General features: G+C 46.4%; 1 protein-coding gene across 1 annotated transcript in view; it reads right to left on the bottom strand.

The window, feature by feature from the left end:
* Positions 1-14,840, bottom strand: part of LOC147116019 (serotransferrin-1-like) — a 250,161-nt gene that overhangs the window by 47,762 nt on the left and 187,559 nt on the right. The window contains exons 7-8 of the mRNA XM_085990729.1: positions 14,251-14,423; positions 7,339-7,516 (exon numbers count right to left, since the gene is read on the bottom strand). Coding sequence (XP_085846855.1) covers positions 7,339-7,516; positions 14,251-14,423 — 351 coding nt within the window. The remainder of the gene's footprint in view (positions 1-7,338; positions 7,517-14,250; positions 14,424-14,840) is intronic.

The following is a 14,840-nucleotide window of genomic DNA, read 5'->3' on the forward strand; positions in this document are numbered from 1 at the left end:
GGCGCTGAGACTGGGGCAGCATAGGGCACGGAAGCCGCGGTACAAGCGGGAACGCAGCCGGTGTGAGAGACCGGGCTACAAGCGGGAACACAGCCGGTGTGAGAGACCGGGCTACAAGCGGGCTGGGAGACGCAACAGTGTCGTGAGACAGCTCGACCGCGACCGGTGAAAAAGGCCGGGCAGCTACCGAGGCCGCGAGGCGCTGCGACCGGGATCGTAAGGCGCGGGAGGTAAAAAAAAAAAATAATAAACCCGCGGAGAACTCAGCCGCAGCCGGGGGAGGAAAGGACCGGACTGTGAGAGGGCTGGGAGGCGCGATTGAAAGCCGCTGAGGGAGAGACAGAGCCCGAGCGAGTGGGAGAGACAGAGCCCGAGAGAGCGAGCGAGACCGTGCAAGCGAGCGGGAGAGATAGAGCCCGAGCGAGGGGGGAACGGGACCGTGCGAGGGAGACCGAGCGAGATTCCGCCCAGCGGCTTACAGCAGCTTTCCGTAAAGGACCAAGAGCTGGAACTGTCCGCTGCCAACTGGTTGTCCCCAGCGCCCGGTTGCCCCTGCTGAGAAAAGGGAACAAGGAACGAAATCAGCTGTTCTCACGCTTCAGAATAAACTGAAGCCGGCGCGCAGGCTGCGAACCCCGAAAGCCAGCGGTCGTCGCCCGAGGGCAAAGCTTACCCCTTCCGCCAGAGGAAGAAACGCGGGAAGCCGCCAGTTAGGCGGGGAAGAAGACAAGCGCGGGAAACCACCATTCTCGGAGGCGGGGAAGAAGATAAGCGCGGGAAACCGCCATTTTAAAAAAAAAGTTAAAGAAAAATTTCGTTGTTGTTTCTCAGAAAGATTGTGAAGATGCCTAAGCGTGGTAACATCAACGATTTCGATTCCGATGTGGAAGATTGGGCCACGTATGTAGAACGCATCGAGATATATTGTAAGGCCAATAAAATAGCAAATGATGATAAAGCTCTAACCTTACTAAACTCAATGGGTGCGAAGACATACGGGCTATTGAAGCATCTTCTATCACCAGCTAAACCGGCGGATCAGACTTTCGCTAATATTGTTGCTGTCCTGAAGGATCATTTGAACCCCACACCGCTGATGTTAGCGGAACGATTTAAATTTTATGCGAGAACGCAACTGAAAGAGGAAAGCAACGCGGAGTACTTGGTTGAACTGCGTAGACTAGCGAAATACTGTCAGTTTGGGGAAAATCTGACAGAGGCACTGAGAGACAAGTTCGTGTGCGGGTTGTCGAAGGAAGGAACACAAAAGCGACTACTCGAAGAGAACAATCTTACACTTGATAAGGCTGTCCTTATTGCAGCATCGCACGAAGCCGCAGCAAGAGGCACTGCGGAAATGCAGCTGAAGACAGCGGTACTCAGCGTGGATCAAATGGCTTCGGGTACAACGAAATGTTATCGTTGTGGGAAGACAACACATGATCAGAACCAATGCTGGTTTAAAAACCAGGAATGTAGAAAATGTGGCAAGCTTGGTCACATAGCTAAAGTATGCTGGTCAGGGAAGAAGACCAGCAACAAAAAAAAGTCACCACAGGAAAAGTGCAGCAAGGTACACAAGGTGGCTGAGAAGAGTTCGGATGAACAGAATTCGGATTCAGACTCCAACAGCCAGGAACTGGGTAGTCTGAGAATTTACAATGTGAGTAAGGAAGCTGACCTACAAACTATCTGGGTCACGCTCAAAATAGCCGGAGTCCAAGTGAAAATGGAATTGGACACAGGATCAGCCCTAACAGTCATAAACCGAAGGGACTACAAGCGGCTATTCTCACATATTCCCTTGAGAGATACCAAGATTGTATTGCAGACATACACGGGGCGAAGAGTATACCCCATCGGAAAGATAAAAGTCAATGTGAAACACAAGGGCAAAGAACACCAAGGAATGGACTTATATGTACTACCTGAGGGAGGTCCACCACTTCTGGGACGGGAGTGGATCAGGAAAATAAATATGGACTGGCACTTCCTAAAAGCCATAAAGAGTGAGAACTCGGTGAAGACAATCAGCTCAGACTCTGGAACTGATGATGGTAAGACCAGCCCATGTGCAAAAGACAAGTCTAAAATGGACTTGCAGACTAATGTTGGAAAAACGAAGGAGTGCATAAATGCTTATGCTTCAGAGGAGAACAAAGTTTCAGAACAGAATTCCACTGAACAACAACAACATAGTTTGACAGAGAATTCTGAGTCTATCCAGTCTACAGACATGCACATTTCTGAGGAACACCGGGCTCGAACTCAACTCCATTTCAAACTACAACAGCAATTAGAACAAACGATTCGCCGTCTTGAGCAAGAGATGAATGCAACGAAAAAGTTCTTTGACACAGAGTGGGAGAATCTGGAAAGACAACAAAAGCAGCTGATGGAGAAAATGGAGCAGGAGCACACAAACCGTCTGCGCGAGGAGGCCAAACGAATCAAAGCTGATTCGGTTTCTGAAGGTGCGTGCTCTAATCTGGTGGAGCAAGATGTTCAGCAACTGAAGGCGCTTGTTAGCAGGTTGCAGGCAGAAAAGGCTGATTTGGTTGCCATGAATTCTGAGCTCCTACTGAAGTTGGGTGCAGCATCACCGGACGATTCATTTGTTGAAATTCGAATGGTGGAGGCTGCGGATGATGGCGAATTAAAAGCAGCAAAGGAGCCCCAGTGCAAGGTTACAAACAGCCCTGCAGCTACTGGGAAACGTCTGATGTCAGAAGAGTTAACGGTCAGCCAACTCCTTCATATGCTGAGGGACAAGACTCTGAAATGGGAAAAACTTGAACACGAGCTTCAATCTTCAAAGGAAAGGGGTTCGGAGCTCTCAAAAGTTATTGAAATAGCTGAGGTTGCAACACAGACTGAGAAGATTGCAGCAGAGCAGCCCTTGGATGCCAAAAGTACGCTGACTCACGTCAATGTAGAACAACAGAATGCTGAAACAGCTGCTCCAGTAGAGGGATTGAATAGTACGATCAGTCAATCTCCGAATGAAGTTGAAGTATTGAAATCACGAATGAGGTCATTAGTAAAAGACTTGCAGGAAGCCCAGAAAAAGCTGGATGAAGCTGAACACATGAAGAAGTCTCTTCAGGAGAGATGTCTGGATTTGGGACAAAAGCTGGCTAACGTCCAGCTGGGCATGGAGGAAATAGAAGACCCTCTCGCTGGCCTAGCTCAGGACGACACCGATTATTACCATGTCCTGTTGGACGACACCGAATATAACGATGACCTGTTCTGCCCAGCTTGTGGAGAAATCTTCCAAAGTGCAAAAACCATGAAGAATCACAAAAAGTCTAAGAAACACCGGGAGATGGTGGCGCTACTACGGCAACAGGAGGAAGAGGAGGAGGAACTGTGCATGCGGCTGGCAGTGGAGCCCAGAGAGTCTCCAAGAAGCAGGAAAGGAAAAGACGAAGCAGAAGAAGATGACCCATCTGAACCATTATCACCTCTACCAGGTCACGCACGTGGTCCCTCCGAACTGAGTCAAATCAGTTTGGAAGTAGAAAAACTTCCCAAGGTACTCAAGCTTTTAGAAGTCAGCAATGCTGGTTCAGAAGTTACGAAAGTTCAAGCTGTTAAGTCCGATGAAGGACTATTGGATGAGTCACCCCAGCAACGTGAACCGACTACACCACCGGGAACTGCTACACCACCGAGGCATTGTCCGGACCGAGTCAGGAAGCGCAGGAGGCGCCTCCGCAGAGACTGAATCTGTGAACTGTTTTCCGCAGAGACTGAATCTGTGAACTGTTTCCCGCAGAGACTACATCTGTGAACTGTTTTTACATGAAGTTGGATATATGTTATGATGTTATGTTTAATGGGGAATAGGTATATTGTAAGCTAAAAAGGGAGGATTGTAGTGTATGTAACCGTTCTACCTTTAAGAGAACTATTGTATGTAACCGTCCACCTTTAAGAGAACTATTTTAGGTGTTGCACTACTTTATCTTGGCTGCTGTATACTGTAATACCGGTGGTGACCACACCGGTATATAAGTGCTGTGTAATGAGTTATTGGGCAGATTCGCCCTGACCTTCGAATAGTAAAGTCCTGTTAAAGTTTACTCTTGTGGTCTGTGTAGTCATTCGCAATATAACACACAGGCCTAGAAATTGAGTTTGCGCTGCGCCAGGGCTTTAGCGCCAGAAGTTAGCGCCGGCGCTAAAGCCCTTTGCGCGCGCCAAAAATTCAGTAGCGCCGCGCCCAAACGGCTGCCGGCGCTACTGAAGGGTTTTAGCGCCTGAAAACTGGCGCAACGCGCCGCATTGCGGCGCTATTCCGGCGCTGCGGCGCCCACTGCGGTGCGGCAGGCTCGGGAAGTGCAGGCCTCCTCCTTCCGTTAAGGAGGAGCTGCCTGCACCCGGCCGCGGCCCGCGCAAATCTCATCAAAAATGAGCCCGGCACCTCGGACAAGTGCCGGGCTTGCATCTGTTCCGGGGGGGGGGGGGGGGGAGAAGTCCGGGGAGGGAGCTGCGGGCAGGCGGCCGGCGGGAAAGCGGCCGGCCGCCGCGCCTCCTTAAAGCGCCGGCGCAGACTCCGGCAACACTCGTTTGCCGGAGTCTTAGTTGCGGCTGCCACTGGCAAGGCGGCCGCAACTGAATTTCGGCTTGGGGCCGGGTTACCACGGCAACCGGGACGCTGCGCACACCGATGACGTCATCGGTGCCGGCGCAGCGCTACCGGTCTACCGCCGCGGAAGGGCGCCAGGCAATTTAGGAACCGGCGCCAATTGCAGCGCTAGGCCCTCTAGCGCCGCAAAATCGGTGCTAAGGGCACTGAATTTCTAGGCCACAGACTTTACAGAACCCTTGTGGAAATTAACTCCCTCGGTGTCTGGATGCACAAATGAAGAATGGCCATTTAGGTGAGAGACCAGAGACTGCAGAGCCTGTGGAATCAGACTCCATTGAGGGATCAGCATCTACAGGAGAGGAGGGGAGAAAACCGGCAACAGAAAATTAAAAGGCTGATGTATAATTCATGCTGCGTGTTCTTCAGTGTAGATATAATTCCCATCAGAGAAGGGTGATGAATGATAGCACCCACTGTATTAATTAGGTATTAGGGTCCAGCAGGTATCTGGGAGTGATGAAAGATGGCACCATAACCTAGAAGACCAAGCCACAAATAAATTGTAACCATCATCTGAATTACAAAATGGAATTACACCTGGAAATCCTTCCAGCCATACAGGCAGCAGTTACCCAGTATATATATGCAGCTCCTGTTCTGCTTGCATTGAGTTTACTGCATGCAGTCATGACAGATCTAATGTCAAGGATACCTGTGTAATTTGTGTGCTCACAATCAACCAACAATGGTACACTGGGTTATAGTGTAGCCATGCTACAATGGGATTACATACAATCCACAGTGTGTTACAGTGTATATGCAGGATGGCACTCAAGCTCGTGTGTGATATTTACAAGATAGTACACAAGCTGGTGTGTGTTGTACACAGGATAGCGGATGGGCTGGAGCATGTTATACACAGATTAGCAACTGGAGTGGGACACAACCGCAATGCATTTCAGACAGGGTAGCACATCTTGCTTTTCAGCTCCTTTGTGTTGTCCTCACCCTTATAGTCAGAGAGGGTGTTGCCATGAGCTGTTCTTTTAAATCTCCTGGCAGTGGTGCAGGATGAGATTGGCATGTAACTGGGGAAAAGGTATTCTCCCAGCCGTCTCACTCAGAGAATGGGTCACAACTTAAAGAGCACAAAGAAGGTAAAGTCTGTGAATATAAACTGAGGGCAGCTTTCTGTTAAGTGTATACAAGGATCATTAAAGTCAGTTTTCCCCAATAACTTCCAGCTTTTATTTTCAGTATAAAGAAATGAGAAAAAATCAATAAGGAAAAAAGACTGGACCCCAAAAAGCAGGTAAATTTAGAAAAACACAATAAAAAATAAAAAATACTTTGAAAATCACTAAAACTCAGAAGCAAGCAAGAGACTGAAAAAAGGTTTTATCACACTGAGTGACAACCCACAATTATTTACACAGACTTGCATTTAACCACTTGACGGGTTTAAAAAAAATTGAAGAACCAATATTTATTGTTATGGATCCAGCCACTTATCTATCACTTTTATGATGGGATAATAAAAATTGTTGGAGATTATTCCAAGGGGAACAGTTTGGTGTGTGATTGGTGACCTCAGTCTTCAGGGCACAATGAGTGCAGTAACTGTATCAGTACCCTGATGTCCTTGCTCATTATCTAGCAGGAATGAAATACTATTTTCTGCAGTATAAAGAATATTCTCCTCACAGATGATGGGTGTCCCCTTAAAAAATCCAAATTGAACTTTTTTTCATTTCTTTTCTACCAAAAATTTGCACCAAGTGGTTTTCAGCACACAGTGTGCTGATGTCATGGATGCAATGCTCGTTCATCACCAGACACGATATTTTGGCAAGAAAACAAATGAAAAATTCGGGTTTTCTTTCTCTCAAATTGGGCGGAAATCAGCATTTTACCGATTCACCACCTGAAAAAATTGCAGGAATTTATCAGTGGAGATAAGTCCTAAATAGTTAACTGGTCAGACATTGTTGGATAACCAGTGATAGCCTTATGAATATGATGCAATTGGAGTGTATGTCCTTCAAGTCTGGTAAAATGTGTTTCTGACTATTTTAGCTGCCCGTTTAAACTAAATCTGCAGCACAACTGGAATATGTGAACACTCAGAGAATTGAGCGCAGAATGTCTTGCACACAATCACTTTAAATTACCACATTGCTACTTTTATTCTGAAGTAGAATTCAATTCCAGAGTATAGGGTACTCTGAAATTCAACTCGGAGTTAACACCCCACCCATCCACTCGGTCACATACTCACCGCACCAACCAGTGTGGTTCCAGAATCACGTCTGGAGTCTAATCCACCTTTGATCTGTGCCACTTGTGTCAGGTAACAGGAGTAGCCATTGTGCTGGTTGTGCTTTGCTTTTTAGATTCCACTCCTCTCTGTCCGTCACTCTGTGCCAGCATCTCTATTCATTTGGGTGAGAGAGCTAGAACCTCACATCTTTCTTGTGATGGATGAATTAATGGAAAAGCTATGGATCATGCCCACAGAGTTTAGTCAAGATCAGAGGTCATTTGAGGCTGAGATTTGATCTTGGACCCTTTGAATAGGCATCCACTACTAGAGTTAGAGAGCTGCCCAGGTGCCTCAGCTGGAAGGCTTGCAAATATCACGCAACAAATCCTGATCTGGAGTCGGACCAAGATGAACAAGGGTGATTCCAGTGCAAACAAGGCATCAGTTACTTTTAATTATCACCGAAACAAACTCCTACCTTTCTTAATAGCCTTTAGAGCATTTGCATACTTATTGCCGAGATACAGAAAGTAATCTATTCCTTTGGGAAGGTGAATCAGGTTTTCTGTTGCGTCTTTAAACATCAAGTCCTTCCAGACATATTTTGTTGAACTGAAGAGTTTAAATGTTCCCGCACTCTGTGGCCCAAATCTTTGCTGCAAAACATGACATTTGGAAACCCACTGGTGTTTATATGAATCCTCTTTAAACTCAAGTATTAAACTAAAACTTATCAAACTAAAAACCCTCAATTATCATTCAGTTAATAACTTGCCTGGAATGTCCGAACATGATCTCAGCCATCAGCAGCAGCAGGAACATTTCATCCTGCCACATTTTCAATATTATAATTTGAAACCAGCACTTAGAGGTTCTTGTTTCTCTACTAAGTCGCTACTACAAACCAGGCCCTGTACCAAGAGCTGAAGGCTCCCTGGCCAAAAGCACACAACCTTCACTCGTGCTCGCTTGTGGAGAGCATTTATTGATCATAGTCATAGAGTCATAACGGCACAGAAGGAGGCCATTCAGCCCATCGAGTCCATATCAGCTCTCTGTAGAGCAATCCAGTCAGTCCCATTCCCCTGCTCTATCCCCGTAGCCCTGCAAATTTATTTCCCTCACGTGCCTATCCAGTCTCCCCTCGAAAACATTGAGTGTCTCCGCTTCCACCACTTCTGTCAGCAGCGAGTTCCAGGTCCTCACCACTCACTGCATAAAAAAGTTTTTCCTCACGTTCCCCCTGTATCTCTTGCCCAAAACCTTAAATCTGTGTCCCCTAGTCCTTGTACCATTAACTAGTGGGAACAGCCTTTCCTGGTCTAGCCTATCCAAACCCGTCATAATCTTGTACACCTCTATCAAATCACCCCTCAACCTCCTTTGCTCTAATGAAAACAAATCCAGCTTCTCCAACCTGTCCTTGTAGCTATGATCCCCCATCCCCGGAACCATTCTGGTAAATCTCCTCTGTACCCTCTCAAGTGCCTTCAGATCCTTCCTCAAGTGTGGTGACCAGAACTGGATGCAATACTCCAGTTGTGGCCTAACCAGCGCTTTATAAAAGTTCAGCATAGCTTCACTACTTTTGTACTCAATGGGCAGGATTTTCATTGGGCCGTGGTGGCGGGATTGGAGGCGTGTGGGGGGTTAAAATCCCGAAATCGGGGGTCCCGAACCCATCCCGCTCCCAACCCGCCTCCATGCCAGTTTCAAAGGAGGCGGGTACTCGCCCCGCACTGGGACCCGCCTCCCCGAGGCGGGAAGGAGATTAGTGCCAATTAACTGCCTGTTAACAGGTAGTTAACAGGCAGTTTTTAGCCTAATCCCTATTTTTAATGTTGAAGTGTGGGATTCCCGACGGCTCCAAACCACGCCAAGTTAGAGGAGGCGGACCGTCGGGCTGAAGGGCTTGGAGGGGTCGAGATGTCCGGTGTTCAGGTGAGTGATGGGTGCATGAGTGCAAAGGTAAGTGTGTTTGGTGTGTGTAAAAGTGTTTAAATAAGTTTTACATACCTTTACTTACCTTTACAGCCTTTCTTCCTTCAGATCTCGGGAGTCCCTCATCTCACTGGCACAGAAAGCAGAATGGCTGTGAGCTGTCAAAAATTACAGCATTCAGCTTTCTGTTCCGGGGAGATCTCTAAATCATCCTGAGAGGAAGGAATTAACTTAGAATACAGATTGTCAGTGTTTGACAGTTTCAAACAGCTGTGAAACGCTGATGTTTCATCTGTCAAAAGATCTTGACAGATGAAATTTCAATCTGTGATGTCACCTGTGGCCGGGTGGACCCTAATTGGCCTGCTGAGCCCGCTGGGTGGGCTCAACAAGGTCAATCAAGTCAAAATCGTGTGGGTTGGCTAGAACTCGATAGAGGCGGGACAACAACCCCGAAAGTTGTAGTCCCGCTTCCTGCCCGACTCCTCAATGAAAATCCAGCCCATTACCTCTATTTATGAAGCCCAAGATCCCATATGCTTTGCTAACCACTCTCTCAATATGTCTCACCACCTTCAGGGACCTATGCACATTAGCTCCCTCTGTCCCTGGACACTCTTTAAAACTGTGCCATTATGTATATATTGCCTCTCCCTGTTCCTTCTGCCAAAATGCATCACCTCACACTTCCCTGTATTAAATTCCATCTACCACTTGTCTGCCCATTCTGCTAGCCTTTCTATGTCCTGTTGCAGTTGATTGGTATCATCATCATTGTTTGCCACACCCCCAAGTTTGGTGTCATCAGCAAATTTAGAAATTCTACTCTGTATTCCAATATCCAGGTCATTTATATGTATCAAAAAAAGCAGTGGCCCCAGCACTGACACTTGGGGAACACCACTGTCTACCATCCTCCAGTCTGAAAAACAGCCATTTACCACAGCTTGCTGTTTTCTGTCCTTAAGCCAATTCCTTATCCAAGCTGCCACTGACTCATCTATTCCATGAGCCTCAATTTTGTTAACCAGCCTTCTATGGGGTACTTTGTCAAACGCCTTCCAAAAATCCATGTTGACAACATCCATTGCATTCCCTTCATCAATCCTCCCTGTTATTTCATCAAAAAATTCAATTAGATTAGTCAAACACGATGTGCTTTTTACAAATCCGTGTTGGCTCTCCTTAATTAGCTTAAACCTCTCCAAGTGCCCATTAATTTTTTCCTTGATTATTGTGTCTAAAACTTTAACCACAACTGATGTTATACTGACTGGCCTGTAGTTACTAGGATTGTCCTTACACCCTTTCTTGAACAATGGTATCACATTTGCCACTTTCCAATCCTCAGGCACCTCCCCCACATCGAGGGAAGATTGGAAAATTATGGCAAGCCCTTCTGCTATCTCCTCCCCCAATTCCCTTAGCAACCTGGGATGCAAGCCATCTGGACCAGGCGACTTATCCACTCTAAGCATACCCAGCCTTTCTAGTACATCCTGTCTATCAATTTTCATCCCTTCCATTGCTTCTACCTTTTCCACTTCTATCGATATTTTGTCAGCATCCCCCTCCTTAGTAAACACCAATACAAAGTACTCATTCAGTATTCTAGCCTTACCCTGCGCCTCTAAGCATATATCACCTTCTTTGTCCCTAATAGGCCCCACACCACCTCTTACTACCCACTTCCTATTTACATACCGGTAGAAGATTTTTGGGTTCCCTTTTATGTTAAACGCCATTCTACTCTCATATTCTCTTTTTGCCAATCTTATTTTCATCTTCACTTCCCCTCTCAACTTATTGTATTTGGTCTGGTTCTCCCTTGAAGATTTCACCTGACATTCATCATACACCCTCTTCTTTTGTTTCATCATCTTCTCTATCTCCCTCGTCATCCAAGGAGCCCTGGCTTTGGTTCCCTTACCCTTCCCTCTTGTTGGAATGTACCTAGCCTGTACTTGGAACATCTCCTCCTTAAAGATCACCCATTGTTCCGTTACAGTTTTTCCTGTCAGTCTTTGGTTCCATTTTACCCTGGCTAGATCCTTTCACATTCCATTGAAGTTATCCCTATTCCAGTTTAGAAGTTCCACTCTAGATTGTTCCTTACTCCTCTCCATTGCTAATCTAAATCTTATGATACGATGATCACTCGTACCCAAGTATTCTCCCACAGACACTTGAACGACCTGGCCCACTTCATTCCCCAGCACCAGATCCAGCAATGCCTCCTTCCTAATTGGGCCAAGAACATATTGGTCAAAGAAATTCTCCTGAATACATTTCAGAAATTCCTCCCCCTCTTTTCCCTTTACCCTAGCATTATCCCAATCGATATTTGGGTAATTAAAGTCCCCCAATATCACCACTCTATAGCTCTATAAGATGTCTGAAACAAGTGCAGTAATAACTCTCAACAGACTTTCAGAAATGGTTTGAAGCTCTGAAAAAGAGAGCAGCTGACCTGAACCAACCCCCATAAGCTCACCATGGAGTAGTTCCTTTACATTGCTATTTCTAGTCGTGTTAGTAAACAGCTTACAAAAATCTAAAAGCAATTACCCGGTCGTATTCTGCCAGTGTTTAGGGAACATCAGTGTAAAATTAAGGAGAAAGCTCAATGCCTTAGTTTCTAACTAGAAGTCAAGGTACAAGTATATAACTGGTTTCTTGTTACAGCGTCGGGTGAACAGGCATCACTTTCTTTAGGGAGTATTGGATGGGCCAGTGAGTGAGAGCATTTTCATTTCAGCTCTGGGTTCTGATCCAGCCCACACTAAGGAGATGAAAATTTCCTCTCTCTGAAGCCTCTGTTGGGGCTATATGAATTGAGCCTGGGCAGTTCTTGGTGTGTGGGTGTCCATAGCATAAACTGCCCATAAGTTACAAAAAGCGATGCCAACGAGTTACATTTGGTGAGATGTATCCTTTTCTCATGTCCTTAAAAATAAACCTATAGAAATAACCACAAGATGCAAAGAGAATCCTGGGTGAGGACCTGATATTTGATCTCAATAGATTATGAATTATATTTGATCTGTGAATTTTTGAGTTCTTTTTGATCTGTGAATTTTGGGTTATATTTGATCTCAACATGCATGCAGAAATAACAGACAGGTAAACAGCAGCTGGTCCATTAAGGCTATCCCATATCATCCTGGTGCAGCTGAGCATCATGACCTCCATCGCCTCCCACCCACCAGCGGCCACACGGTCTGGGAGTTGCGAAAAAACAGAGAAAGAACCCTAGACCAATTCAAGGGGAACAAATTGTGGGAAATTCCTCTCCAACCGCCAAAGGTAATCAAAACAAGTTCCAGGAGATCAGTGATCATGAGGCACATCGCCCAATGCTCCTCTTAACCTTTTGTAAAAACGTTCTTATTGGCCAGTTAGAAACTCATCCAACTCCCTTTTGAACCTTTAGTACACTGACTGGCACTTTGTTCCAAAGGTCAATGACCCTCTGCAAAAAGAAAAGTTGCCTAAAATCTAACCTAGTTCTATTCTTATGCTAAATAACAACAGAAAATGCTGGAAAAACTCAGCAGGCCAGGCAACATCCGTGGAGAGAGAAATAGAGTCAACGTTTTGGGTCGAAACCCTTCTACAGAACTGGGAGAAAAGGTAGGAAATGAAACAAAAGGCAGTTTGGGGGCTGGGAAATGGGGGCGGGGATGAAAGAAGAGACATTAAGAGATATTCAAGGTGAGACGAGATAGTAATAGGACAGGTAAAGAGACAGACAATGGCTCCAGATGAAGTGTGAAATGCGCCGGCAGTGTGAGAGACAGCTGTCATGTGGGAGAGAGAGAGAGAAAAGGAAAAGTCACAAACCAAAAGTGTGGATAAAAAATATAAAAATATAATAGGGGCCGAGGTTATGATCTGAAGTTGTTCAACTCGATATTGAGTCCGGAAGGCTGTAAAGTGCCTAATCGGAAGATGAGGTGCTGTTCCTCGAGTTTACGGTGAGCTTCCATGGAACAATGCAAGAGGCCGCAGACGGTGAGGTCCGAGTGGGAATGGAGCGGTGAATTGAAAAGACAGGCGACCGGAAGCTCGGGGTCACCCTTACGGACTGAACGGAGGTGTTCCGCAAAGCGGTCACACAATCTGCCTTTGGTCTCCCCAATGTAGAGGAGACCACATCGTGAGCAGCGAATACAGTATACTAGATTGCAAAAAGTACAAGTAAATCGCTGTTTCACCTGGTGTTTGGGGCCCTGGACAGTGGGAAGGGAAGAGGTATAAGGGCAGGTGTTGCATCTTCTGCGCTTGCACGGGAAGGTGCCGGGCAAAGGGGAAGGGGTGCTGGGGGTGATAGAGGAGTGGACTTGGGTGTCTCCGAGGAAGCGGTCCCTACGGAATGCTGAAAGGGGAGGGGAGGGAAGATGCGTTTGGTGGTGGGATCACGTTGGAGGTGGCGGAAATGGCGGAGGATTATCCGTTGAATGTGGAGGCTGGTGGGGTGAAAGGTGAGGACAAGGGGAACCCTATCATGGTTCCGGGAGGGAGGGGCAGGGGTGAGGGCTGAAGTGCGGGAGATAGAATGAACCCGGTCGAGGGCCGTGTCAACCACGGTAGAGGGGAATCCTCGGTTAAGGAAAAAAGAAGACATGTCGGAAGCACTGGTGTGGAAGGTGGCATCGTCGGAGCAGATGCGGCGGAGACAGAGAAACTGGGAGAATGGAATTGAGTCCTTACAGGAGGCGGGTGGGAGGAAGTGTAGTCCAGGTAGCTGTGGGAGTCAGTGGGCTTGTAGTGAATGTTGGTCAATAACCTTATTCTTATGCTTGTACCCTAGTCCTCTCTCATCCCTTCATTATTTTAAAGACTTCAATCAATTCTCCTCACAGTATACACTTTTCTAAAGTAAAATGACCCAGCCCACTAAGTCCATTGGAACAGCTGGATAGAATGAAGGTTAGCGCAGTCAACAAAAGAGTGTAATAAAGAGACCAGTGTTAGCTTGGTTCAGTGGTAGCACTCTAGCCTGAGTCAGAAGATTGTGGATTCCAACCACACTCCAGGACTTCAGCACATAATCTAGGCTGTAGGAGGTGCTGTCCTACGGATGAGATGTTAAACCTGTTCAGATAGGCTTAAAATATCCAATGGCACTGTTCAAAGAGCAGGGTGTTCGCCTGGTATTCTGGTCAACATTCATCCCTCAACCAACACTACTGATAACAGATTAACTGGTTATGCATCCAAATGGTGTTTGTGGGATCTTGACATGTGCAAATTGGCTGCCATGTTTGCCTATATAACAACAATCACTGCGCTTTATTCCATGTAAAATGAATCAGGATGTTTCTAAGAGATTTTATATGGCAGTACAAGTTACAATTTTTTTAGAGCCCCATGCATCACATCCAAGGTAAGGGTGTTTGATACAGAGTGATGAGTGAAAGGTTCTATTCTGCAGATTCTTGCATACCTGAGCTATCGAAAGGAATCTGCAAATCGCCTCATTCTTCTCATCTTCAATAGCACCGCTTCTCACCACCACTGCATGAGCTGGCACTTTTGCCCAGTGACAGTCCTTGTAATCATCAACGGACTTTCTGGTACCATCTAAGCACAGAAGACTATAGTTTTCCTTCTCAGCAGCTGGGAATAACAATGCAAGAAAATACATTATCAGATAGGTTTGTGCACTCCTCCCAACCCCTCGTCCCCATCCCAGCTCAGGCAATACAAGTTATATATCAGGTTTGGCAAATATAAAATTACAGTGTCTATGTAAATATAAACAAATAGGGTGGTGGCACAGTGTATCAAAGGCCCAACACACTGAAAGTATATCAGAGACCCAACAAACAACACTGTGTGTTACAGACACAGGCCCGAGACATTAGGCAGGGCAGTAAACTGATGGAGTAGATTCCCCGTCCCTTCCCCCACATGTTATGGGAATCTGCTGTGAATCCAGGAAACTGTGCAGGGGTCGTGGCGGAGGTTGTATCCCAGCCCAGTAGCGATGTATTAAGACAAATTGAGCCCAGTTTATCGTAAACCTCACGCACT

The sequence above is a fragment of the Somniosus microcephalus genome, chromosome 6 (genome assembly GCF_052327205.1).
Source record: "Somniosus microcephalus isolate GS21.2 chromosome 6, FLI_Smic_1.0, whole genome shotgun sequence".
Classification (NCBI taxonomy): Eukaryota; Metazoa; Chordata; class Chondrichthyes; order Squaliformes; family Somniosidae; genus Somniosus; species Somniosus microcephalus.